The sequence below is a fragment of the Stigmatopora argus genome, chromosome 11 (genome assembly GCF_051989625.1).
Source record: "Stigmatopora argus isolate UIUO_Sarg chromosome 11, RoL_Sarg_1.0, whole genome shotgun sequence".
In the NCBI taxonomy this organism is placed as follows: Eukaryota; Metazoa; Chordata; class Actinopteri; order Syngnathiformes; family Syngnathidae; genus Stigmatopora; species Stigmatopora argus.
In genome coordinates, this window is record NC_135397.1 from 8,609,284 (window position 1) to 8,636,832 (window position 27,549).

The 27,549-nt window shown below is 40.2% G+C and overlaps 3 protein-coding genes and 2 long non-coding RNA genes across 5 annotated transcripts; 2 read left to right on the forward strand and 3 right to left on the reverse strand.

The window, feature by feature from the left end:
• Window positions 1–61: 61 nt before the first annotated feature.
• Window positions 62–3,175, reverse strand: pex13 (peroxisomal biogenesis factor 13). Its single transcript, XM_077614226.1, has 4 exons — window positions 2,879–3,175; window positions 1,279–1,970; window positions 995–1,117; window positions 62–902 (listed from the first exon to the last, which is right to left on the reverse strand). Exons 1-4 carry the CDS (start codon window positions 2,950–2,952, stop codon window positions 601–603), a joined length of 1,191 nt encoding a protein of 396 aa, XP_077470352.1. The 5' UTR covers window positions 2,953–3,175; the 3' UTR covers window positions 62–600.
• Window positions 2,440–13,813, forward strand: LOC144085173 (uncharacterized). The gene is made up of 3 exons (XR_013304049.1): window positions 2,440–2,576; window positions 5,689–5,812; window positions 13,022–13,813. It is a non-coding gene; the product is annotated as an uncharacterized LOC144085173 (long non-coding RNA).
• Window positions 7,636–15,819, reverse strand: rel (v-rel avian reticuloendotheliosis viral oncogene homolog). The gene is made up of 11 exons (XM_077614225.1): window positions 15,700–15,819; window positions 15,332–15,370; window positions 14,245–14,384; window positions 14,008–14,156; window positions 13,182–13,273; window positions 10,762–10,902; window positions 10,244–10,348; window positions 9,899–10,114; window positions 9,765–9,830; window positions 9,610–9,678; window positions 7,636–9,142 (listed from the first exon to the last, which is right to left on the reverse strand). The coding sequence occupies exons 1-11, from the start codon at window positions 15,713–15,715 to the stop codon at window positions 8,277–8,279; spliced, it is 1,899 nt and encodes a 632-aa protein (XP_077470351.1). The 5' UTR covers window positions 15,716–15,819; the 3' UTR covers window positions 7,636–8,276.
• Window positions 14,163–20,357, forward strand: LOC144085172 (uncharacterized). The gene is made up of 3 exons (XR_013304048.1): window positions 14,163–14,393; window positions 15,742–15,850; window positions 18,235–20,357. It is a non-coding gene; the product is annotated as an uncharacterized LOC144085172 (long non-coding RNA).
• On the reverse strand, window positions 16,594–26,544 carry papolg (poly(A) polymerase gamma). Its single transcript, XM_077614224.1, has 24 exons — window positions 26,130–26,544; window positions 25,502–25,660; window positions 25,324–25,390; window positions 24,328–24,409; window positions 23,998–24,107; window positions 23,706–23,759; window positions 23,524–23,635; window positions 23,298–23,387; window positions 23,015–23,153; window positions 22,185–22,257; window positions 21,890–22,010; window positions 21,709–21,793; window positions 21,523–21,576; window positions 21,187–21,303; window positions 20,911–21,020; window positions 20,122–20,243; window positions 19,897–20,054; window positions 19,687–19,784; window positions 19,391–19,554; window positions 19,240–19,317; window positions 19,111–19,170; window positions 18,913–19,016; window positions 18,727–18,827; window positions 16,594–18,558 (listed from the first exon to the last, which is right to left on the reverse strand). The coding sequence occupies exons 1-24, from the start codon at window positions 26,144–26,146 to the stop codon at window positions 18,383–18,385; spliced, it is 2,451 nt and encodes an 816-aa protein (XP_077470350.1). The 5' UTR covers window positions 26,147–26,544; the 3' UTR covers window positions 16,594–18,382.
• Window positions 26,545–27,549: the final 1,005 nt, after the last annotated feature.

Genomic DNA, 27,549 nt, shown 5'->3' on the forward strand with positions numbered 1-27,549 from the left:
TGGGAAAGCTTGATAGGAGCCACAGCATGATAAAACTTTATGAATCCTGCAATTTCTAAAATTGCTTTAGTTGGTTTATTTACTCCTGTTGCAAACAAACTGGAAGTCAAGAGTCCTGTTGCTAAGAGACGACACCACAAATACAGTTAAATGCTTTACGAATACGACAAACTGTTTTAATTAGGCAAAATAACACAATTTTTTACCAAACATTTATTTGACAAAAATAATTATATTTGGTATTTAAAGTGATGTTTTGGAAGGGTGACAAAGTTCTGTGATTGAGATGATGGGCATACTAGCTATCCATCAGAATTCATACAAGAATTGATAAACAGCAGTATTACACACATAACATTACACATAAATAATTTTAAGGTAATTTAAGAATTTAAAGAAACAAATAAAACTGACTAACAGGTTGGCTGCCATCGAGGGATATTTGATATCTATTACTATACCATGGCAGTGATTCGAGTTAACGAGACAGTATTTCAACAAATTATCATTAATGTCAATCAGTTAACCTTAGTAAATGAAAGCTAAATTTGTGGCACAAAAACATATGTGCATACATATATATTTAAGCTAGCAGAAGCTTTAAAGGTCCATTTTCTCTGGGATGTTAACCACGAAACTGGAGCTGGAATTTGAAGGTCCCGCATTAGTGGAAGTCGGTGTTTCTTTGTACGCCGACTCCAGCAAGGCATCAGATGAAAGATTTTCATTTGTGGTGAGGACTGTCCGCGAGTTTTCTTGCTGCACCTGAGCCAGCCTCTCCATGTCCGCTTGCTTGCGGCCTCTTCTCTTGCCGAGGACCTTGACGTAATTGGCCGGGATGAGGCCCGTCGTCTGCCCATCCAGGCTGGCAAGTAACCAGCCCCGCACACGGGGCTGTTGCTCTAAATGTGAGAAAAGCAAAGATTTTATTTATTGTTAAATGTGACATTTCCTAAATTAGTCCCAAAGTAGAAGGGCTCATTTGGGGGCTTGCCTTTCGGTGCAAGATTGAGCATGTCGCCAGCCTGGAAAGAAATCTCCTCATTCGATGAAGTTGAAAATTCGTACTCTGCTCTTGCCACAACATGGTCGTCCTCTCCACTGGCCCAGTTAGTCACTATGAAACAACACAGTCATACTTATTAAGACCCAGATTAAAACAAACAAATGATTGCGCAATGTATATATTGATCTCTTACTATGTGGAACATAAAAATAGTCAAAAAATCCATGACACTACTGTTCATGTGAGAGCATTTTCCTTTCCCCAAATCTTACCCTTGTCTTCAGAGCCAGTGGCAGAGCTCAATAATTTCCAGATGAGGTAGGGTCCACCCAGCACGACTGCGAAAAACAAAAAGATTGGCCACGATTTAACAGCCTGATGGTCCGTTCCTCCCGGTGCGCTCGTTGCCACGGCGTCGCTTGCGCTGTCTGCCCACAAATCGTCAATCTCAGCGGAAGACCCCCTTCCCAGCAGTCTCTGGAACCGTCGGTAAAGGTATCTCAAAGTGCGCACCAAAGCAAACGCTGATAAAACCCTGGTGAGATGGGCTCGTAGGCGCGTCAAGTGGTTGGCCACGTCCAGGACGGCGCGGAAGCTGTTGTAGACGGCTGAAAACGTGGCGTCGAGCATCATGCTGACGGAGGAGAAGGCTTGAACGATGCTTTCGATGGACTGGAAAGCACCGCGGCTGCTTTCCTCCGCGTGCTGTACAAAGCGACTCGGGGCGTTCTCTTCCGCGTGCGAGAAGCGATTGTAACCCCCGAGGCCGTAACCTCCGCCGTACGGGCTGTAGGGGCTATAAGCCCCGTAGATGGAGGTCCCATAGGGACTGTAAGACGAGGAGAAGGAGCTATAAGATGGACGGTAGGACTGCTGCGTAGGGCGTGGGGGGAGTGGAGGGGCAACTCTGGTCGGGACAGGCGGGCCAACAGAGGGGCCTGCAGTAGGTCCAAAGTCTGTAAACCTGTTGGTGATAAGAAATGATTTATAATGAATGTAGGAAGTAGTCATAAAGGACCAGCAAATTAACTTTATAGCCATTTTTACTTGAAGGACCCATGGACATCTAGGGCCGTCGAAGGCACGGAAAGATGGGCATTCACGGCTAGATCACCCAGTTTCAATGATTTGGACATCTCTTGCCGTCAATGGCATCCAATGAGTTCAATACTATGAAATAAAAATGTAATGGGAGCCATAACCACTGTATTTCTGCAGTTAGTTTTTAAATTTAATTAATTTAGCTTCGATGAACATTGAACTTACAAATGTATTAATAATAAAACAATACAGTGATTAACAATTTTAAAAAGATAGTATTTAGAATTGCTGATAGTTTTTAATGACCAAAAAGTCTTAAGAAACCCTCTTTTTTTTTTTGTTTTATAAATGACTAAAAATAGTCCCTTGCCCAATTAAGGCTTAAACATCAACAGCTGTCCCCGGAAGTTAAGACGTTCTACTTTTTTCTGCATTTGAAAACCAATGCCTGGCTACATGCATTTTCCTGTTTGTGTTAATTTACACAGTTTAATTTAAAACACGTTGGCGTCCCGTGCAAGTATTTGTCGTGAGTATATCATCTTCATTCCACAAACGGGCATTGGAGGCCACAGTCTTAGGCCAAGCTACCGAGTTATCTAATCAACATAACAATAGATTCCTTCTAAATCGTCCGGATGACGAAAAACAGCGTAAATAAAGACATAATGAGGATATATTTAGTAAAACCATAGCGCTTTTATCACGTATCGTCTTGAAAGTACCCTTGATCGAACACGTACTTAGCATTTGGAGTTAGCTAAACACGCGATTTTATAGAACAATATTACCACAAAAACAATTGTCCCAATAAAAAACTGTTTCTTTTACCTGTAATTTATAGGTGTACCAACGAGCCCGGGAATCCGCCGTTCCCACGGTTTTGGAGGCGGATGCGAGTCCATGACACCAAAATGTTTCGAAAGTGTCAAATAATCTGAAGCTTTTTAGACCGAATGCACGCGAACGCCTCTTGTGATGCCTTCCGTTGCTTTTCGTAAATTTCTAAATCTCATTTTTTGGACCGCTTCTTACATGGGATCCTTTAAAACCTTTGAATCAATTGCTGAAAAAGACAGAAAAAAAAATATTATTTGGCCACAATATCATCTTTGTGGTATTTTAGTGGAGACGGATTGGATGGTAGGCTGCAGTCCAAAAATGTTTCAGCAAACATGAACTGCACTTTTTATTCAGCAGAGAGCGCTGTTGTAAAAGAAATAGCCAATGCCCCCACAACATCTATTCTATAAAGTAATGATGCATAGATGGATACTACTTAGTATATAGCAGTGGTGTGCCGTCAGGGCCTTCAAGGCCTTCTCTGCTGGCCTAAGAAATATCTGAATCACATATTATATTTTGTCCATCAATACTTATTAAATAATTCCAAATTGTCTGTTAGCTTCCCTTCATAGCTTTCCCCCTGGTTTCACTGCTTCCAGATGTGTGTTTTCATATTGAAGCATTTAACCAGTCACAGAGGCATGGATTTAATATGTTCAACGTCCATATTGCTCCAAATTTCTCAGATTTTGCTTGCAGATAAGGTTGAAGTCTTTGCATGGATTATTTTTCTTCAACCCTCACTACAGATTTTAATTTGAGATTCAAACAGGCATTGACCAAGTGTTGCACAGTTTTTACTGGCAATACATTATTCATTACATACATTATACATTGAACATATTAAATCAATGCCTCTGGTACTAAAGCCCAGTTTAAACTAAAGAGGTATTGCAAGAAAGTATTATTTCATTATAAATCTACGCTTCATATACTAAAACCTAGTTTAAAGTCGAGAGGTATTGCTACAAACTTATTTGTGTGTGTGTCTATTGTTCTTTCCTTAGAATTTATACCAACCAATAATTTCAATAAACAACATTTAAGTGTTAAAAGCAGCAATTACCGGAGTTTGAAATGTATGACAATTATACAACGATGAATTGTAGACTGTACAATGTTTGATTGTTATGTGAAATTTGGATGGATAATGGTGCTAATGCTTCATGAAAATGAATCGGTGCTAAATCATGGTTACACCTAACTGTATTAAGTTGCAATTTTCTCTGAAATATTATGGTGACAGGTGATGGGAAATTCCCCCTGTGATGTGGTGAATAATAGAATCAAGCGATGGTGAGGTGTGGGAAGAGGTGGCTCTTTTCATTGTGATGTGAGCTTCTCTCAACTCCAGCTGTGAGGGCAGAGGCGCGTTTTGTGGTTTGACCAACCATGGCGAGTGATGTCAATGCCGTGGAGCAGGCGTGTGCTCAGTGTCGTCACTGCAGCATCACGTTGGGACGCCTCGCATAAAATACCTATGTGGTATTACTAATGTAGGCGTGCGAAAGTTGCTCGGCCATTTCTGAGATAAAGCTCTCAGTATCCTGGGAATAGAAAGTATTGGCTTGTGATGTCAAAGTGTGGGATGATGGTGAATCTGGTATTTGGGGTTCATGTTCAGAGCCTTTGTTTGACCTTTTGCATTGTAGTGATTGACGATAAAACCAAGCAGCTTCTTTGCAAATGCTTCTTTCGGATAAAAAGAAATTATGCCAGTCAGATACAAACGTGCCAGATAAACTGTCTTGAACGCTTTCACTGCCATTGAGGGTGATGGACGTCCAATCCTGTGGCTCTTTCCGTCCTTTTGCTTTGATTTGTAATGACTTCATCATGAGTAGACGTCCAATGTATTTGAAGTGTAACAGATGGCAACGTTCATTTGCTTCCATCGTTGACCTTGATATAAATCTTAAATTTTAAACCATAAACCATTTTGTGTGTCACTACAGTCACTTAGATAACTGACAATTTGTATTGAGATAACATTTTTCGAGCGTTTTGCAGCACATTTTAATTATAGCCATTAAATTGTAAGACTTAATGACCTTAAGCTTCATTAACTCACTCACAAAACAGGAAATACCTCACTTTAACTATGTGACAATTCAACATTGACAACAGACGTGGAAAAAGCACTGAGTCTTTTTTAAATTTTGAATGTCACGAATTATAGGCGGCGGGCCGGTGGCCCTAGTGGTTACCACGTCAGCCTCACAGCTCTGGGGTCCTGGGTTCAAATCCAGGTCATCTCCATCTGTGTTGAGTTTGCATGTTCCCCCCAGGCCCGCATGGGTTTCCTCCCACATTCTAAAGAAATGGATGGTAGGTTGATTGAACACTAAATGCCCCCTAGGTATAAGTGTGGGCTTAAATGGTTGTTTGTCTCTGTGCCCTGCTATTGGCTGGCCACCAATTTAGGGTGTTCCCCGCCTCTGGCCCGAAGTCAGCTGGAATAGGCTCCAGGACCCCCACAACCCTAGTGAGGATAAAGCGATGAGAGGATAAAGAAATGAGATGAGACTAATTATAGGCACTAACAATAGACATTCACGCGTTAATTCATAGAACATTTACACAGCCTCGCGCCAACTTGGTTGCCTGATTATTTGCTCGTTGCATAAACTATCAAGCATTGCAATACATGACAGTGATGTTTTTTTCTTTTTCATGGGTTTCTTTGTCTCAAATATACAGGTACTAAGATCTGGAGCAAATTTACACTATAGTTAAAACTAATTTGGAACATGTTATGTCATCTTTTCCATTCTCATTGCGCTTATTCTCACCAGGCGGTATGGGTGTGCTGTTGAGTGTCTGCCAGCCATCAATCACAAGCCTTCCATTTTCCTACCATGGATGTTTATGTAATACGGATGGAACTTGGAGTACCTGAAGAAAACCCACATGCTCATGGTAAGAACACAAAAACTCCAAATAATTGGAAAGCAATGGTGCCCATTCGCAAAATGTAAAACTTACCACCCACATTTTGCAAACCAGTGCTTTACTAATAACCTTTTTGTATAGCTATAATGTTGGGATACATTTCTTCAAATTGAAGGGAAAAAGACATTTTAGGTGACTCTAACATACAAAAATGAGATCCTTAGCTAATAGTCTTTTAGGAAAAAATGCTAAAATAACTGCCCTCTATTAACCACATCGTAAGTAGGTTAGATAACATCACTTTATACAGTGCATTGCATTGTCAGGCTTGTCAGTCATTTATTATCAACTTGTGAGTTTGACAGCCCTAAAAAAAGGTGAGGAATTAGTGCCAGATGAGGTGGGGCTTGCCTGGAAACTGGTGGTCCAACAGGTCTGACATGTGTTTTCCGGAACAGTGTTAGAAAAAAAAATGATAAGAAAATGTGGTGCAATGAGCAAGACTCAAAGACAAGTGTTCTAATGTCTAATTGGTGAACCCAACATTAGGCCAGTAAGCATTGTGAAAATACTTGCCTTGCAATAGTTTTCTACAGAAGTGAAAGAACTTGCAATATAACAGAAAGGGGCAGGTTTTTGTTTTGTCACAACTGGTGGCAATGTGGTTGAGAGAAAACTAAAACATCGGGCACCTGTTGGGGAAAAGTAGGCCAGTGTGACAAATTACTGTTGGATAATCAAAGACAGGTTTATTTGTAGGGTTATTCAATTATGACAACAAGCACTTCGCATGCATTGTTATCTTTGTATTCAAAAGAAGCACTGTCTTTCATTTGATGTGAATATATTTTAAACAATATTTAAACATGCTGTCTCCAATAATTATATTTAACGGTCAAATTAAATATTAAGTAGTTAAACCTGATTAATGAAAAAAAATAGAAAAACACACTGCTTATGGCCCCAAATAATACTCTAAAATTGTTTTTTTTCTTTCTTAGTATCTAACTCGTTGCATGCCATTGATGGCAATAGATGCCTAATTTTATATTTACACTGGGAAGAAGGCTGTGAATTCTTAAGTTATTTATTCTCCTCCCAGTCCAAATGGATCTAGCACCGTAATGGCAGGCAGTACTTTAAATAAGTGCCCTGTAAGGATTAAAAGAAAATTCACAATTTCTGTGTACGGATAACACACCATTTGCGTTTTGAACAGATTCAACTGAGAACAGCATGCCTCCATAAACAGCAGAATGTTATTTGCGTCTACCTAATACTGTATTTGCTACTATACTTTATTATATGCTACCTAGCTAGAAGTAGCTATACAAATTTCAGATACTAAGGGGACACAATGCAGTATGGAGATACACCTAATAACTGATAGGACAGGAAGAGGAAATTCAAGTGAGATTTGGGTATGACTAATAATTGTGCTTATATTACTTTTGACTTTAATGTTGGCTTGTGTTTTTGGCAAGGCGATGCTCAATTTCTAGTGGCAGCACTATCAAGTGCAATTATACATGTTTTAATTGTTGGCCTTCCCCAGTATTTACCTATGCAATTACATATTCAAATCAATTAAATATGCTAGTAGATTAAATTAAAACTAAATAAAATAACATTAAGACAATAAATTAATACATAAAAATGTGTAGTGGTTTTAATTCAAGTCAACCGAAAACAATTTGGAACAAGAAACTCATTTATTATAGTTTATATGTTCTTTGCTTGTGTAGGTTTTCTCTGGTTTCTTCACATTTTTTGATAATATAAATACCCCTAAAAATATATCAATAATGACAGAATGTAGGAGATCCGAAAGCAGTGAGCAATAAGAGCTGTTCAATAACATTGTTTATTAAAATCTGAACCTGCAGCAAAACCCACAGAAATATCCGAGTTAACAATTCTTAAAGGTGCACATAGAATCCAAGAAATGAGGGAGAAAAGAAAAACAAAGACGCCTGAACCAAATGAATAAAACAAAACATTATATTTACATTTCTATCAGTCAAACATCTGTCTGCCTCTCTGAGAAGAACATCTGAGAAAGACACAGGCGATCACTGGTGTGACATAGTCATTACTGAGGAAAATCACTACTGTGTGCTTCCTTCAACTTCCTTCTAGGAATTTTTTTGTACCTTGTCAATTCATGAGCAATTCAGCAAGCGCTGAACTTTGGCTCAAATGACAAAACGTTGCTCATGAAAAATGCTCATGAACAAAAGTCTATCTGCACTTGAGCAATGTGTGACATTCCGATAAAAGCAACAGCAATAAAAAGACTAAGGTAACTTAAAAGTCTCACACCATTTCCCCCAAAATTAAACGGTTAATGACACAATTTGATGGACCCTGCAATGAAAGGACTTAAAATCCTTCCTCACTCTGGTGCTAAAGGAAAATGTTCCCCAAGCATCCTGGGACTGCCATCCGTTTTAGTTTTTGATATGAATTCTTCAGATCAGAGCACTTTCTTTCAGTTGTCATGTTTGTACTCACTGTGTTGTGCAATTGTCTCAGCTCTTAGCCAGTCATCCAAAGTTGGGAAGTGACTCTCAGAAGTCAAGTGGTTACTCGAGTAAGAGTCTTTTGGGTAGGGTGGAGTAAGCTGGGCTTTTCTTCTGCCGTCTTGCCTTAAACCGTCCATGTCGTTGCCATTGCTCGAAGGACGAGAGAGAAGATTGGTGTACCTGCTTGCGTGAGGTTCTCTAGGGAAGGGTATCACAGACGTATTAGGCTCTTGTTTGACTGAGATCGGCGCTTCTTGCTTTAGTTGGAACTGAGGTTCTCTTGCAACTTGGCCCTTCAGAAATTCATTCATTTCCATCCCTGCCAAAAGTGGAAAAGATCCATGGCGAGGAGGAGCCTTTTCGGCGCCAGAGAGAGCGCTCTCAAATGTGTTCTGAATTGGATTGTGGCCGGTAAAATTGTTCCACACATTTTGAAAGCCCTGGTTTTGGCTGTCGGTGTAGTTTTGGACTCTGTTACTGAAGACTCCTTGGTGGGACGATGGGAAGTGGGGGTGGGACTCAGGTTGGCACATCACGGGAACTTGAGGAACCGAGTCCAAACACTGCAAGTCTCTCATGGAGAGCAGTGGGAGGTAATTGTTTTCGCCCAGGAAACTAGAACCGGTGTTTTGATGCTGTAGGTGTTCGCTTTTAGGATGGGACAGATTGCTCATAACATTGGAGGGATTGATGGGGACTGTATCCATTGGGAGTACTGGGTTGGGGTTTGTCCAGGAATGGTTGACTGGAAGATTTGGATGGTAGGGTTGGTGGAACACAGGTTGCTGTTGCTGCATTGTAGGAGGCACCTGCTTAGAGTACATGTTAAGGTCTGGAAAACAAAGAGAATTGGCGGGATTAGGACACTTTCTGGTGGCATGTTTACGTCAGATTACCACTTCTATGAAGGATCACAGGAGCAGTCTACTGTAAAAACGTGGTGGTCGTGGATTGCGACATAGCAATTTGGTTTGATCATTTTACCAGAATAATCGACTGAAATGAATACTTCATTGTACTGATATTTGAGCAGGGAACTGCTCACAACAGGATATGTATTTTAGATTAGGTAACAATATTCTAATAGTATTTTAGAATGGGTTTTATCACACTAGATACTAGTTAGAAACTTTAGGTTGAAGGGTTAAAATGTCCAACAATGGATATTTTGCTAACTTTTAGGAAATATTGACTTTATTTACGTTTTTCTCCACTACTAAAAAAAATAAATTGAATGTCTTTTCACTTTGTCTCTTCTGTGCACTACATAAAACCCAATTATTTCATTTTTTTAATTACCTTGCATGTGTTTCCTGGTATTCTGTGGCATCACCTTTTGCTTGTTCACCACCAAGTCTGAAAACGGAACTAGAAAAAAATGCAGAAACCCTTTTGTCACATTGATGTACTGTACTTTCTCTAAATGAGAACAATCATTCAATGCGAAATGTTACCTGACAACCCAGACATTTTCATTACGTTGTCTCTACTGCGCTTTTTCTTGGTGCAGCCATAAGGGTCTAAAAATAATAATAATAATAAAGAGGTTTAAATTAATGAAGCGTGTCATCCAGGTTAGACAGCTCACCTTTGTCATCTGGGATATATCGGAAGTCCAAGGGCTCGCTGACTTCGAGATCGGAGGGTCGTCGTAGCTGCATGTGCACAGTGAATGACTCTGTTATGGAGGTGTTGTAGAAAGGCGGCGTCTTAAAAACGATGGCCACTTGGCGGTGAACGTCGGCTTGCGAGAATGAGCCTTTGGCCTCCCAGCCGTCGCAGAAAAAATGGACTTCTATGTCATCTAAAGGAAAAATGAACTGCAAGATTAGAAATAATCAAGTGGCAGTCATCCACGTGTTCATTCTTTCTATTTTTAGTTAGAAAAAATAACCACTAGCTCTATAAATGGGGTTATACCTCCCCAAAGTACCTTTTTGAACTTTATCACAGAGTAGGAAAATTTCATCCCCTCCTTTAACAGAGCCGCTGTTGCTGTTGACCCGACAGATCTTCAGCTCTGCAGTGTTTGGTGCCCCTGCCATTTTAAACATGCCACAGAGCACATTGGTCAAATCACATTTGCCGTGTCGGCCTCAAATTAGATAAAACCAAATAAACACATTGACAAAGCATAAATATTCAAACTGGAGCTCGACCAAGTTAAGTCACATGTCTGTTGTCAGAAGAGGAAGTGCTTCTTGGTACCACTGTTGTTTGAAAAGGAATTGTGCACGTACAACTTCCCTTTCTCTGTGCGTGTGAGATACACATTGCAAGTTTATAAAACTCCAAAGGACCGGCAGCGTTTTTTTAGACGGCAAGATTTATGTGCTACATTGGCTCAATGCAGAAGGAGCTTTGATGATTTTGACACTACCACTACCTTGTCTGTTATTATTTTAGATGACAATGTTGAGTATAATTGATGGGAGTTAAACAGTCACTCACTGTTGTCAAAGATGGGGTTGCTGACTACAGGTTGGAGTACACGTACGTAGGGGCTTGTGTCATCCTGCAGGAAAACCTGTATACACAAGCGAACCACGTTCAGGTCGTAGTCTTCTGTCTGGAGCAGCTGCTCTTGCGGCACTGTGGTCACACGCACACACACAAATACAACAAGATGATTGTTACTATCAGAGCAAAGAGCATTTTGACATTTCTACCGGATCAATTGTGACCGTAGGCACTCGAAAACAAAGAAAGGTCACAAATGATAAAGGAACTTCAAATGGGGATAGTTGGCGCAAAATGCAGAACTGATGAATAGAAGGTACAAATACCTCACAGGCATCGCATATAAATGCGCACACGCACTTTCAGCTGCCCACTTACAATTTGACACAACGCAACGTCACAGTAGGGGTGGAAGGAGTGGAAAAATGTCAGTGTGCGTGCAAAACACTTGTGGACGACAAAGAGTTGAGACTCCCAAACACAAGTGACAAGTGGCTTGTGACGTGAGTGAAAGTATTCTAGTGGGGCCAGAAAGTGTCAAGTTCATCTTTGGTTGGGGCGCTGAGATGCACAAGATGGAAAATCATTCATCTGGAACGTATAGAGAGGCATAAACAATCAAGGTAGCTTGTTAGGTATTTTCCCTTTTTAGTGTCTCATCTCATCTCATCTTCTGAACCACTTTATCCTCATTAGGGTCGTGGGGGGTGCTGGAGCCTATCCCAGCTGACTTTGGGCCAGAGGCGGGGAACACCCCGAATTGGTGGCCAGCCAATCGCAGGGTACAGAGAGACAAACAACCATTCACGCCCACACTCCTACCTAGGGGCAATTTAGAGTGTCCAATCAGCCTACCATGCATGATTTTGGAATGTGGGAGGAAACCGGAGTACCCAGAGGAAACCCACACAGGCCCGGGTAGAACATGCAAACTCCACACCGGTGGACGTGACCTGGATCCAAAGAGGGATGGATCTTATTTGCATGGATTTGTTGTACATACAACACGGGTCAAACATAGCTGTCCCCATTTGAAAAATGAACATTGAAGAAAAAAAATCCAACTCCTTTTCCCCCTCCAAAACACATATTCAACTCCTCCTCCTTTGAGTGAATCCTGCATTCCCATCTCTCACGTGGCATTTTCCATGTGCCCGATTGAGCAACTGTGAGCAAGAATGGGGAAGTAGCCTAACGTCTGTTTGCACGATAGCACCACGGTCTGTCTGCACCGGCGCAAAATGGAAAGAAAGGTGGGGGGAAATCATTTCACTAGAACGTGAGAAGAAATGGGTCAGGTTCTTTTGAAATGCTTCAGCCACTGCAACAACATGCTAATGAGGAAATGCAGTTTAGCACGGAGTATGATGATTTGGTAATGGTTTAATTACAATATAAGATGTAATAGTGGGGGGAAAATGAGAGAAATATTTACTAGACAATTTTCAAATGGTTCGGGATTAGTACTTTTGGTCATTTTAGTGTTTGTATTACAAGGAGTCATAATGGGCTACTTTGCTCACAATTAAAAGAACGTCAAAATGACATTCCTTCACATGCTCTGCACTTTAATTTGGATCCGAACACATTCCTCTAGGCAGGTGCCTTGTGGTATGGTATTTTGAGATATGCTGTTATGCATTAACTACAATTATATTTCCTGTTTCACTTCTTTTCTCTGTATTTTGACTTAGCAGCAGTTAAAAAAGGGAATTTATAGGAGGACTGCACTTTGTAGTTTCCCGTTCAATTTCTATAGTGCTTGTCCTCATCACCTTGTGGCTAACCTCAGCAGACTGGTTGCCGGTCAACTGTTGGGTGAGTGTTCACAAAAACAACGTTTCACACTCGCAATCCAATGGCAGACATTTAACGTGCAAACACACCACACAGAAAGACCAGAGTCATGTCTTGGTTCCCAATTACATCCATACAATTGAGCATGCGCCGGTTAATTAAAAAAAGAAAAAAATATCTCTATATATTTTTTAACGATAATGGTCCAACACTACTTTCAACGTACTGTTGTCACAATGCCCAAGCATTGCAACATCCCGCACAGCGTCACATGATACCGTTTATTTCTGCTTTGTGCCATTTCGCAGCATTCACGCTAAATTTCTGAGGAAAGCATCCTTTTTACTTTGCTTGGTCATGCTGTGGTTAGTATCGAGGGAAAACCACCAGTCTGAATTCAATGAATGTGGTGTTTGTAACATTTTACATAGTGTTTTACATCTATTTTTCCCAGATACAACCTGTAATATCATTCAAAATTAAATGAACAAGAAGAGACCATCCAAGTGCGAACAGCACCAAATAAACTACACCCTTGTTAGTCAGTACAGTGATGATCACATGACTCTTATTCAGGAAACTTTAGTCTACAATTTCTCAAATGAAAGACTCACCATTGAAGGGATTGGTTCCTCTGCTAATCCTTTGTAAAATGGCATCTTTAACCTCCCGCTTCTTCACACAGCGAATACCAAGATTCTGAAAACTAGGGGAAATCACAATGTACAAATAAAACTGGATGTACAATAAGGCAAAAAAAAAGAAAACGCTATAGGTTTAAATGTGTTGTTTGTTCACAAGAATGCCGCTCTGTTGGTAAAGTACAGACCTCCACCATGGCTAAACGTATAGTTAACAGGCTGTTTTCTGGTTCACGGAGCCATGGAAACACGAGTCTGTCTGGGAGGCTTGAAGGGGCTCCAGTTATGTAACAGTGACTCAAACATTGAATATAAATACAATTTTATGGCTCTTCCTGGGCCCGCTTTGTGCCATGCTGACAATATCTGTCCCATTGTATATCAAAATGACACAGGAAACAACAAAACAGGCCATATTGATATTTACATTGCATCGCATGTGAATGTTTACTGTTGTTATGTCTATGAGGGAATTGTAAATTAGACAGCAAAATATTTTGACTCATTTACACATGCTTGAGTACACACACACACACAACCTCGGTTTTCTCTTTCTACCACACGTTCAGACTGTATCAGTGATGTCACTTGGGGAATTCCCATAATGCCAGGCTCTTTTTTTGGTATTTGGGTGTATTCTTTTTGTTGATTTGTGACTCATTCACTCTACAAGTAATTTAATGGTTGCCAGTGACGGTGCTAGACGTTCAAACTATTCACAACCGACCCTCCCACAATGATAATCTCATTTCGATTGACAGCTGAAAAAAATGATTCGATCAGGTCCAGTGGAACTCACGCAATAACTTTGCGATCGGGTCCGAAGTCGGCCTCGTAGTAGCCGTCTTTGCAGTCCTTGCCCACCAGGTCGTGAGGGTGCGGCATGTAAGGCTCGTTCTTGGTCACCAAATAAACACAGACTCTGCCTTTGCCACAGTAATTCAGAATCTGAAGAGGGAGGAAAGCGAGTGGTTTGAAAGGTCTATGAGGGTGTCATTCTTTTGATAGTTTCTTATGTATAAACTAGAGTCATCACCTGCAGACTTGGGTAGGTCCTGTTACTGTCTGTACTATTCTCACCAGGGATGCTGCCAGCTGAGCGACCCTCACACTTGTAACGGAAGCGCATTCCTCTCGGTCTGGGCTGCTCAAAGATGCGGATCGCGGGCTCAGCCACTAAGGAAGGTAGGGGACACATAATTAGTGAAATAAACAGTTTCTTTTCAAGTAATGCAGCGAAGTGTAGATTTTTTCAGATGTGCAATTATCGAGTACTTTATCTCCAGAGTAACTGGAGAAAACCCACAAAGGCGTGGGGAGACTATGCAAATGCCACACAAGGTCAGAACCCACCAGGAATTTAACCCTAGAACTCAGAATTGTGAGGCAGATATGCTAGCCACTTTTCACAACGCTGCCCAATATTAGATCATGCAATAAACTTACATTTAAGCAAAAACATATACATGATGCTGTGCTACTCCTGTTTACGCTGGATAGTTTTAGGTTGCAGCACAACTTGTTATATAAATATTTGTGGTATTTCAATTTAATGCCAATTCAAAGAGACACCTTCAGCCACTTTCATCACAAAAAAACAGTTTTATATCCATGTGAGCAATAGTATATAATCATTATATAGAACCCATTAAACTAGAATGGTTTAGATATGTGCCTTCACCAGGCAGGGTAAACGAATAGAACGACTTTGCTCTACTGTGCCTGTAGGAGAGGCACTAGAGGTGAACCAGGAAGTTTGACATGATGTGGACAGAACATCGACATGACACGGGCGCCAATCAGACTGAGACACTCTCTTACCTATACATTCACAAACCTAGGCTGTCATCATAAAACAAGCCCTGTCACATTTCTGTCCTAACTACAAGGTGTACCGTTTCCAAAATGTTAAAAATGTGATGCCTACATCACACATTTGGTAGTGTCAATCCAGAGCTGAATGTTTGAGTTCCACAAGCCCATGTATGCAACAACGATCCAAAACAAATACCGCTTGTTCCTTAGCCTCGAAGCAAAATAGGGAAGTGAAAGTTTACTGCTATGCATTTAGTGATGGATTGATTTTTGTGCGTGCGGTTCTTCGACACTTAAATTGTACTTACTCAGGTGTCGCTCGTCATCTAGCATGGATGGCAAAAGAACTGGAAAGAAAACCACACAAGAATGAAAAAAGTCATGTAAAAATAATTGTTGAAAAGTGGATCTCTTGAAAATTGAGCTGTGTATTGCAAAATAAGCAACTGAAGAAATTTCCTGACACATAGCAAAAAAAAGGTCAATTGTTTGCATAAAAAACATCCAATTTCATTTTAGAGATGAACAATATTGTCATGCTGTTATTCTGGAGCAGTCATATCACAGTAACTACAAACATATTACATTACTATAGATTATTAATGCTATTTTCTTCTTTGAATGTTGATATAGTGTAGTGTTGTTGAATGAAAAATGAATGCGGGTTGCTACTCACCATCCATAATGTACATGCAAACACACTGCTGACTTGTCACAGGATTCTGACTTACTTCAAATGAGTGACAGAGGAGAGGACCAGAATAGTGTAGTGCGAGGAGGAAGTGCCCGGGCGGAAATCCCCGCAGGAAAGGACCAATCAGGAGCTGGTGAGTCACTCCAAAGATCTTACACATGAAGAAAGTTCAACATGTATTTGAGCTGCTGCCTCCCCAATACAGAAAGGATTGTGGGTACTATATAGAATAGCTCAGGTCAGCTATAGTACACAAATACTTTGACATGGGTATTATTTCATTTAAAGTAAAAATTATATTGTAAACATATACATCAACAGTCTAGTAAAGTTCTAACTACAAATTAATGTTGGTGCATGTTGAGTAGACTTGTAAATGAATCTAGATTCCTATGAAAAGGAATACTTTTTTAATGGACATAATTTGAGATTATGGTAAATAGTACATAGAAGACAAGATTGCAAGTATTTAAAAACCAATCTTTGTCACTTTTGGAAAAATTGCAAACTGCGACTTCATTTTAGAGAGAAGATATTTACCACTGACATTACCTATATTGCAAGTTAGTATAAATGATTATAAATGCAGCTTTGTTTTTGTTCATAGTGGGGCACAGCAATCTCCAACTAAATTCTATTTTTTCTAATCTAAATGTTTTTTTTGCGCCAGAAAATTGTTATAATTTTTTTTTTTACAGATTATACGTACTATACACAATATTCAAAGTAACTTTCATCAAGGATTAAATTATAGAACACTACTGCCACCTAGTGAAGGGATGTAGATTGAAATGCAAAAAAAACTCCTAAATAACCTGTTGAAAGGGCCACCCTCACATTTGAGCTGGGGACCTTAAAAATTATGACAGAGATGCATCATTTTCAGGGGTTTAATGGTAGAACAGATTCATTTAAATGAAGTGATAACACATACAAAAATACCCTTTCAATACATTTTAGAAACAAACATCGAAATGACCTTTTTTTGTTAAATGTTTCTGAACAGCAAGAACAGTTGTTTGAAAGAGTGGCGCTTTTTTGTTCAAAATTACCTAATATGAATGCTATTTAAAAAAAATCAAATGGTACAAATATGCAAATATAAATTAATTGATAAGAAAACCCCCATTAGTGAAGATTGTGATATTTTGTTGAAAAAAAAATCTGTACATTTTGCGGAATTGGAATCTGATACTGGAAAATGAGCCTAAGTTGCAACAGTAACTGTTCTGAGGAAGAGAGTTCCTTGTTGGTTATAAATGCAGCAGCACGTGTTGTTCACGTCACATTTTAGTGCTGAAATCCACAGAGTCAGATGTATTTTGTTGGAGGGAGGGGGAGAAGAAACATCTTCTGATGGCTTCCCTGTGGCCCCAAGCGATGCCTTTTAAGAACCTCCACAGGAGGCGCAAGAGGGTTCAAACCCAAAACAAGGGGGATTTTGTCTCTCTCCAAAACAACCATATTTGCTTGGGCTGGTGCGCGCACGCACAAACGCACTCTCAAATACACGCATGCCTACACACAAACAAGCACAACAGATGGCAAAGCTTTGAACCAGTTTTCACCAAGCACCACAGACCTTTGCTTCACTGGCAGGGAAGTCAAAAGGTAGCCCCAGATCGGGACGCTAGGACGCCCAAAAGGCAGGGATGGTGACTGCCGTGCAGCTCTCGGAGCAACACTTCTTGTAGCGCATGTTCAAGCCTCAGACTGAAGCAACCAACCATAAAAAAAGGAAGCCATCTTTTTTGTTCAGTCCACAGCAAATGACAAAGCGGCTACACCCAGAGCTGAATAAATTTCATCACTTCAGGAAGTCTCATTTTCCTCACTATTATTTGACTGTAACAAAGCACTTTAAAAGTGCTTCTGGGTCCATTTGGGGGGGGGAATCGACAACAGCACAGGTAAAAGACTGATAGCACACCTGGAATCCTTTTCAGTGGTTTTTGTGGTCCAAAGAACTGGAGTTGCAAGTTCTGTTAATTCCAAATGAGCCTTCAATAAATCAAAGCGGCTATAGCTAAACTACAGTGTCTGTGTTTTAAAAAGAAAAAAAGACAAAGAAAAATCATTAGGGGCAGAAGCAACTTTCGGACAAGCCACAAAAAAAGTTTTTTTTTTTTAAACCATTTTTCCATTTTAGATAAAACTATGATACTGTAGAAGCTTCCAACAGCTTCAACAGTGAGCCTAGCCTTTCCATTTCTTAAGACAAAGACATTATGTACATCAACATTTACTGTACACATTTCTGTTTGGGAAGGAAATAATACGCCAGTTATGTGGAAGAGGCGGAGGGTCGACAAACAATTGGGCAGTTTTGTTTTAAAACTTAGCTCAAAACAAAAAAGGTAATCGGTGTTCGTATAAAAAAAAAAAAAACCCCAAAACAAACACAAAAAAATGCTGCTGTCTGAGATCTCAGTTGACTGTTGTGTAAAAAGCACTCTGGCCACCGAGTGCCGCCGACCTCTGGTTTACCCAAATCACTCATTTGCTGTTATTCGATAGCCAGCAGAGATCTGGAAGTGAGGCGTCTGTCCTTCAACGCGACAGCTGAGACTGGCCAATCTGAACGTGTCAAGTTAACCTGTGTGTTGGACCTGACTACAAAGCTCCCACCTCTGTGCACTCAGGAATGGAGACGGTACTGTCGAGCTCACGCTATGTGGATTCGGGCCTTCTCTGTCTCTTTCAGCCTCTTCGCCTGCTCCTCCAAGGAAGGTGAATGGGGTCTCTTGGAAGCCGCTCCATTGAGAGGGTCCGCACCTCGGCTCACCAACGTGGGGATGGTGCTGCCGACCGAGTGGCTCGAGTGTTTGGATGAGACGTGTTCTACAGAGGAAAATACAAACAAACGCAATTTTGCTCATTCATAAGGCACAAACAGCACCCAATAACACTTTTTTACATCCCCATAGTTTTTGCTTTTCATTTTTGGCTCAAGAATATAAACTATAACATTTCTTCAGCAGTTAGCTGCGCTTAAGGCAAGATACTCACTGGAACCGATAACAGGAATGAACATGCCCCTTTCTTGACTGGCGGGAGGCACCTCAGGGTTAATGGTGGGCTCACACACTGGTTGCTTGGGAGGTGTGACGCTGCAAATCAAACAAACACAGCATAAACAACCCTTTGGATTAGCCTGTTGTGCAATCAAGACTGAACAGTGCAAAAAAACCTCACTTGTGACGGTTGAGGGCAAGTTTGATGGAATTTTTCACCACACGACAGGTGTTACTGGCCGGCAGCGGTGAGGAGGCGTCGGGCAGCTCCATACTGGGAAGCCTCTATAGGGAAAGGCAATATTAACATAGTATTAATATCCCAGTTTTTTTCTTTCTTTCTTCACATCAATTTAACAGACTAGATGGTAGGGATTACCTGGGCTCTAGGAGTATCAACAATCGGAAGTGGCTTTGTTTTTGATTCTATGAGGGGAGTCTAAGTGTAAAGAAAAGAACGTTAAATATGCCCAGTGGCAAAAAAAAGGACAAACGGGTAAAGACCAACCATGTTGGGTTTGTCTCGAGGAGTGTCAGACAATGGTGGTAATGGTTCCTTAAATGTAGAACCATCATTGGGGGGAACCTGTTAGAGAAGCAGGAGTGTAACGTCAAATACCTTGAGATAGTGAGTGCACAAGCCCAGCGAAACTGCTTGCCTCTGAATCTTTATGGCTCTTTGCCACATCCTCCTGCACAGGTGAAATGGGTCTCTTGGCTGCTCCATTGATCGAGTCGTCCTGGTTCTCTTGCTCTTCTTTGGGGCTGCTTGAGGCATTAGGCATCACATTCCCACTTGGGGTTGCGGGGACAGAAGTACTACCTGGAAGAAGCGGAAACTTTTTGTTAACTGTGGATTTGCCATCAGGAAAAACACCTTTTAATTAATGTTTAGTTTGATCAAATTATATTTTGAAACAGTTCACTCACAAAAAATAAAAATACTAATACTCACTAGAACAAACCGGTACGGACACGGCCTGGTCTTTAGCAACTGATGTCGAGCCGGGTGAGGGGGAAACCTCAATAAACAGCTGCTTGGAAGGGGTGACACTACCAAGGAAACATAACATTAGTGAAAGATTCAATTGAAGGAAAGGGGGGCAACTGATATTCACAAGGGAACTTCTGTAGTGATTTAGTTTTTGATTGTTTTTTTTTTTACCCGTCATCTGTGTCAGAAGTTGGCTTGGGGAGTTTGCTGGTGGGGGAGCCGAAAGGAGTCCCCGAGTCGGTGTCTCTTGAGCTGTCCAGGTGGCTGCTGTCTAAAGAGATCCTCTTTGAGCTCCCTCCATTCGAGCTGCGATTCAACTCGGCTATGCTCTGCGAGAAGCCAGGAAATCAGTATCCAAGAGCAGAGATTGACATTACGCCAAATTTATTGGCTCACCCTTTTTTTCTTCTGAACTAATTCAGCAGGAAGGTATTGATGGAGCTGCTTCTTCTTCACGTGAGTAGCTTCAATCTTCATTCCGTCTTTCAACATGTTGATGTTGTTGGCTTGTCTGTACACTGGAGAAAACGGGAATGCTTAAGTCGCGTGAAGGCTGGAGTGTTTGCGAGCTAATCAGGCAAACGTGTTGATGTGCCTTTGACCACATAGTAAATAAACAAACTTGACTTTAATTTTATAGCAATTTTGGAACTTTTTGATGAACCTACAATGTTATAGACAGTGCTGTGAAAAAGTCATCATGATAGACTTTTTTTCTCCATTATTTATCCCACCTTGACATTTAGTTTCACTGTCCCCTCAGAGTAGATTTTCTGACTTAAAACAAAACAAAAAAATCATACAAACAAGCTAAAAAATATATATATATATATATCAGTCTGCCAAATATTTCTCATGACTTTGCGACTTATACCTATGTCCATAAATGGAGGAAACTAGCAACAGTGGTTTGGCCAACCAGAGTTAAGCTACAATTAGAAAAGAAATTATAACAATTGAAGGCCTTTTTGGTCTAAGTTAAGGTTCATTCCTTAAAAGCAAGAAAGACAACGATATTGCAAAAATTTAATGGATAGAAACTTTTTCAAAGCACTGCACATTTGTTTTGATTTAGATTCAATGAACAATATTTATTGTGAAGTGTTATTAGTTTTACCATTACAGTGAAGAGTAATGCATTATAGGACAGGTGTGAAAACAAACAAGCAATTTGAGAGGACCAACCAGTGTCTGTGAATGACTGGATATCATATGTTAGATCAATGTTCACACTCTCGGCATTCTCCACTTTCTTGAATATGATTCCAATGAACCACATGGAAACAAAGTCATTCCTGAAAGACGTGTAGAAAAATGGAATTGAGTTCACTTTTTTGATATTGGTTTTCTTTATCCATGCTAATATTATGTAATGTCACACTGTTTAGTAGCCTTATTGAGTTTCTGCTAATTGGGAGCAAAGGGAAAACAAAAATAAAGACAAAAAAAACAATAACTTACTCGCGGTTCTCTTTGGACCCAGGAAAGGACTGGGGATTTACATGTGCCAGGGTAATATACTCATTCCTCTCAAGGTTTCCCACCAAGACTCGAATCTTTGACTCGACAAGTCCAATCCTTCAGAAAAAAGAAAAATCGTGACCAACGCGTGCTTTAAAAATGTACAATTATGTGCTTTTGGATTGGTTTTAAAAACATAATTTACTCTTTTACGCTGTACATTCCTAAAGCTAACATAAAACCCACATGCTCAATTTGTAAATTCATATCATTTTGACACAGTAAAATTTGAATGTGGTTATGATGCACCTGTGCAAAACTTTAAATGGAACTCACCATTCTAAATGGTTTTCTTCCGTCGATGCACTGGCTGTCAGGACAATGTAATGTCTGTCGGGAAAATCACAGGGGAAACAGTCAAAAGTGAAATATTCAACAGCTACAAATGCACTGTATAAATTATGATCCTCAGAACATATCTGACGTTTGATGTGAGAACCCTGGTTCCAACACAGCACTTACTTATATTTCTGGAAGAAATGGGGTGGCTCAAAGAGCTTTGGCCATTCAGCTTTTCCCTGAAGAATCTCATCTGTCACACTGAGACCTGGTCGTAGCAGAAACAGATAGCAAACAGAATGGGAGAACTAATTAACACATTCAGAATATCGGGGTTTGTTGAATCGATTGGAACAACGACTACCATATTTGAACTCCTCGCTCATAATGGTGCGGGTTGATGTGGAGACGTTGTAAGTGGAATTTTGCTGGGGGTAGGCGGGTGTGATGATGGGCATTAAATGATATCTGTCTGAAGGGTTCACCTAAAGAAAACAAAAGGAAAGAAGAGATCCTGTTACTAGACTGAAATTGTAAAAATTATATTTCTTATCAAAACCACATTGACTTTTCTCTCATTGCTACAGTAGAGTAGACCAACTCAAACTCGCCAAGACAAAATTGACAGACTCTCCACTACAGTCAATGTGTATACTCACTCTAGGATCCCATACAGGTAGATTCAGATTGCTGTCCTCAGGTTGCTTCAAAAGCACAGGGTTTGGCCACTCCCTGGAAACAAAAACCCAAACCTATTTTGTAAATGTAAACCAAAAATGGTAACCGGTGAAATGCTGCCAAAAAGTGAAAACAGACCATTTTAAAGTACCGTATTTTCCGCCCTATAAGACACACCTAAAAGCCTCCAATTTTTTGAAAAGCTGACTGTGCGCCTTATAATCCGGTGCGTCTTATATATGGACCAATGTTGAAATTGTTATCACAACAAAATAAAATAAATTAAAAAAGCAGGCGATAGGGTACATCATCCTATACAGGTCTCGAAACTACGGTAAGCAGCCTGCAACTTCATTTTCCCCCATGCGCAGTTCATGCTGGAATATGTAGTTCTTCTGTCAAATTTAAAAAAAAAAGTTGTTTATTCATGCTGGGAGTGAATGGAGTTGGCAGAAAGCTGATTTGTAATCTATTAATAAAGTTTGGCTGACCTATCAAACTTTTGTTGACATTCGCTTTAGCGCAGAACCATCTAGTGGATGCATAACGCAACCCCAGCCTCTACTGTAGACCCGTATAATGCGGCGCGCCTTATAATGCGGTGCGCCTTATATATGGAAATTTTCTTTGAATGTGCCATTCATTGAGGTTGCGCCTTATAATGTGGTGCGCCTTATAGTGCCAAAAATATGGTAGTTTCAATTCTTTCTGAAAGACAATAGCATTTCTCCAGGTCGACACACACAATGAATAGATTATGCATTAGCCATGTCCTTTGGAACAACTACGCAAGAGGATGCATAAGTCTCACCATTTGGAGAAAACTAAGAAGAACTTGTGGACGAGGGTGGCAGCAACGGCATTAGGATAGAGCTGGCAAGTCCTTGCTACCAGCATGGCCCATGACACTCCACCCAGAAAGCCCAACATGTTGGAGTAGATCCCACGACCTGTTGTGTAAATTTTCAGTTAAAAACTCCTTGTGCAATATTCCAATAGTCAACTCTATCATAAATAGACATTTTAAGCTTTCACGGGCTGGCAATGGAGCGATTGGAATTTGAGTAAGAGACCATAAAGCATTGACGACCTACGTTTTGCCCAAAGTTTGATGGCTCGCAAGGTCAGCCTGAAGTTTTCTTTGTTTGGCACCAAATACAATATTTCGTCAGTCACTCGACAACCTGGAATTACAAAAACATTAATGACCACCACGTAGGTATATGTGGCATCAGGTCTCCTAACGTGTGCTTTTCACAAGTTGTAAAGCACCACTTTACGTGTACAAATCTGTGAATGTGCACTTGTGAAGTGATTTACCATTAAGACTGCGGATGCAACGTATGTCTAAATTTCTGAGGATGGAATCCCCTCGGAGGTCGAGGTTGTCTGGAATGGATTGTAATGCCAGTCTGGCAAAAAGCAGGTCAATCTGTGAGGAAACGAACAATTGTAATTAATTTATTTATTAAATTGTCCGTCTCTGTGTCAGAGTATCTCACCTCTATTCCATCAAATTTGAATTTTATAACAGGGACAAACGCATCCTCGACAGCCTGAAAAACCATCAAGAAAGTTTATCACAATCTGAAACAATAATTACACCTACTTTCTCTTCCCCACCGCAATGCAGACCATTGGTGTTTGAATGCGTGTATCAATGTGTGAACACATGTAAAGAGTATTGTGATGCCTGTGTCTCAAATGCATCAACTAAGAAAAGTTTTTTAGGGCCTTAACAAACTCTACTTTAGAGAGAAATATCAATTAATGGCAAAATATAGCACGCCTTACCCTTAGGTCCTTTATTTCTTCATGTTGTTTGAACTTATCAAAAAAAGACTGAAAAAAGTCACTCCTTTCTACATGACGAGGAGCTACACAAAGGGCATCAATATCAGCTCCTGCAAAGAGATCCACTGTTGATCAGCACTTTTCCATGAATTGAACATTTAATAAAATGGCTTAGTCAATGGCGTGGATCTAACGCTGACATTAAAATAAAACTATTATAAACCAAACACGATTGGGAGTAAGGAAAGAGCCATTTATGTATGTTATGTTGTGAAATCAAGGGCGGCCCGACAGTTAGCCGAGTGTTAAGTGTTGTACAACTTGACATACCCTTGGTGTGCACTCCTAGGCGATATGAACCAAATGTAAATATCTTTCCCCCAACACTGCTTATTGCGGAAGGTGGAAGGTTCTGTTGAAAAGAAAACAGGAATTATTTTACTACTAATATGAGAACACTGCTGTATTTTACAAAGTCCGCTTAGTATGGAGCGACAGCACTGAACTAGGTAATCATTATAAATGACTTCTTTTGTTAGGAAGATCATGCAGAGCTGCAAACCTCCGTCAACCCCATTTCAGGAGTACACTTGTCCCATTTCTGGAGTTTTATGTTTTCATCGGGAGTGAATGCAATTCGTGCTAAATCGACATAGAATGTAAAAAAAAATTGCACTTATCCTGAGCAGGCATATTGATAAGACTGTGCTGTGTACTCCTTCCTTTAGAACAACCCCGGAAATTATAGTATTTGTTTCAAAAACAAAAGACTGGTCGTTTAGTCAGCTTTAATAATACTTCCCTTATGAAAAAAACGAAAATGTTAAAGTGATAGAGGCTACCTATGCAATCGATTCTGAATCGATTGCCACACTGAAGTCACGCCAGGCGAATCATTCGTCAGAACTAGTAACTCGGATGGTTCAGTGCACTCGTGTTACCGAATTCATCTGGTTTACAGTATAGTCGAATCAAGATGGCGGAAGCCGTAACGATGGGGTAAATTTTGAGGCATTTCAATTAGAAATTTGGGTCTTTTCCGAAATGATTGCTTCATAAAAAAATTAAGTGAGAATGTCTTGGATTTCGGGAGTTTAGGGAGATTGTCAGAAGTCCCGGAGTTGGGGTTGCTTGTCCGGAGTAACCTCCGAAAATTCCGGAGGTTGGCAGCTCTGATCATGTGTCAGCATGTAGACTGGCTGAAACAACTACGCATTTGTTAAATCATGTCGTGCATTCGTGACACTTTCGCATCTATGCATGATACACACATGAACCACCTGCACTGTGCAAATTTAGATCCATTTTCAGTTTGATTGAACCTACCTTTAATTCGCTGATTTCTGCTATCCATTCTTTGACAAAGTTATTCAATTTCCCGAGAACAGCAAGTCTGAAAAGAGAGCAACATTAGCATTTATATTGAATGCTTTGAGCCCAATTTTCGTTAAGTGGAATAGTAGCCTTGACAAAATGCTTGGTCAGACAAATAATGCACACACACCTGTGATTTAATTCCTCTTCATCTTCAAAAACTCCAAAAGGCTTCATTGCATCGCAGAGTTTATTGGTGTACTCGTGATCGATGTCTCTTGGAGGTGCAAGGCTAATGGCAGATGTAATTCCATAATGTTTCTGGGGCTGCTGCCCTCCAGGCATGTTGCTGCGAAGTGCAGGAATCAGAAAAAATGTGATCAAAACAGATCAAGTTGGCTCAAAATCAGGCAATAGCACTTTGTTATATAAACATCTCACATTCTTAGCCTGTCGAGGAAGTCAGCGTACTAAATATCCATCGGCTTTCAAGGCAAACAGGTTGCAAATGTTAGCAAGCTAACTTAGCATGAACGAACAACGTTAGCTTGCTACTACAGCGGAAAGGACGGCTTCGTCACATTTCAAACACACTCCGATCGTTCACATTTTTTCGGAGGTTTACCAGCAAAGCAGCCTCAGCGCGTGGCCTTATTAATCGGGTGGTAAAACAAAGCGTGATACTACGGCCTATCCAAAAATCGATGGCTACGGGCCTTGTTATGACAGTTAGCTAGCTAATGCTAGCTTCTTCCTCACGACTGTTTACGCGAAAAAAACGCCTACCGCGATGAGATGGACTTTATTTTTTGACTTACCTTGACATTTCTTTCATGATACTGCACGTAGATGCGCTCTATTCCTTTCGCGAATCGGTGAGGAAACTCAGAAGGTCAGTAAGTAGAAATTATAACAGCCCCGACCTGATTACAACAATGGTCACTTTTCAGAGAGTACTTCAAAACCTTCCCATTGAACCGGAATCATAAGTTAGCATTTCCGCCTGGAATGTTTCAAGATAACCCGATCTTCCAAAAAAGTGATAGGAATTGCTCCAGGCTATAGGCTAAACAAGCGCCCAGGCGCTCTCAGGACCCTTTAATTGGAAAAGTCCAACTCTTGCAGGCGTTTTGTGCGGTTACGTGGCGGGCACTAGTCGGTGCAGGACGCTACAACGTCTGCAGGCAAGTGGATCACGTGACGCCGAGGACAGCCGGTGCGCTCTTGTTGACAACATCGCTTTCTGACACTCATCACACACGGATGGATGCAAATACAATGTGATCATGTGATCATTACATGAGTGTTTTGAAACGTCACTCTTAAATCAGGATAGACAGCAAAACAACAAAAATCGATCGTTAATCCATTCGTTTTTTCATACTGCCCTATATTAGTTTAGGTCTTGAAAATGAACGGATCAAGGAGTGAAAGTTTGGACATGGGTGTGTGCAAACTTTTTCCCACGGGTGATGCTTTTGGAAAAATATAAGGAGTCAAAGGATGATGATCTTTTTAAATATTGAGTCAAGAAAAACAATTAAACTTCATTTAAACAAAAAAAGGTCACCTCATATAGCAAGCTGTGCTTTGGGAGAGTTATGGTGTGTTCAATCCATTTATTTTATTTATTTGTATTATATATGTGTATATATATATATATATATATATATATATATATATATATATATATATATATATACATGGTCATTTTTGCAAGAAAAAAAGCCTTACTATACATGGTCATTTTTGCAAGAAAAAGCCTTACTATACATGGTCATTTTTGCAAGAAAAAAGCCTTACTATACAATGTATAGTAAGGCTTTTTTTCTTGCAAAAATGACCATGTATAGTATACATGGTCATTTTTGCAAGAAAAAAAGCCTTACTCTACATGGTCATTTTTGCAAAAAAAAAGCCTCACTATACATGGTCATCATAAATATTCATGGACAAAATATAATAAACATCAGTCTGTGTTTCAGATACTATTTTAGACCAACAGAGAAGGCCTTGCAGGCCCTGATGGTTCACCACTGAGTTATTGTATACAATACAATGAAGCATTCTTTGCGTGTCAAATTTTAAACTCTTAATGGAGTCAGGTGGTTTAGAATAATGGAGAGTTGATGTAAAATACTAAGTCAAATGTTACTCAATATTTGGTGAAATTGGTTTACTAATACGTACAGTTTTTTAGCATCAAGACCACAAAACTCACGACTATTCTACAATATG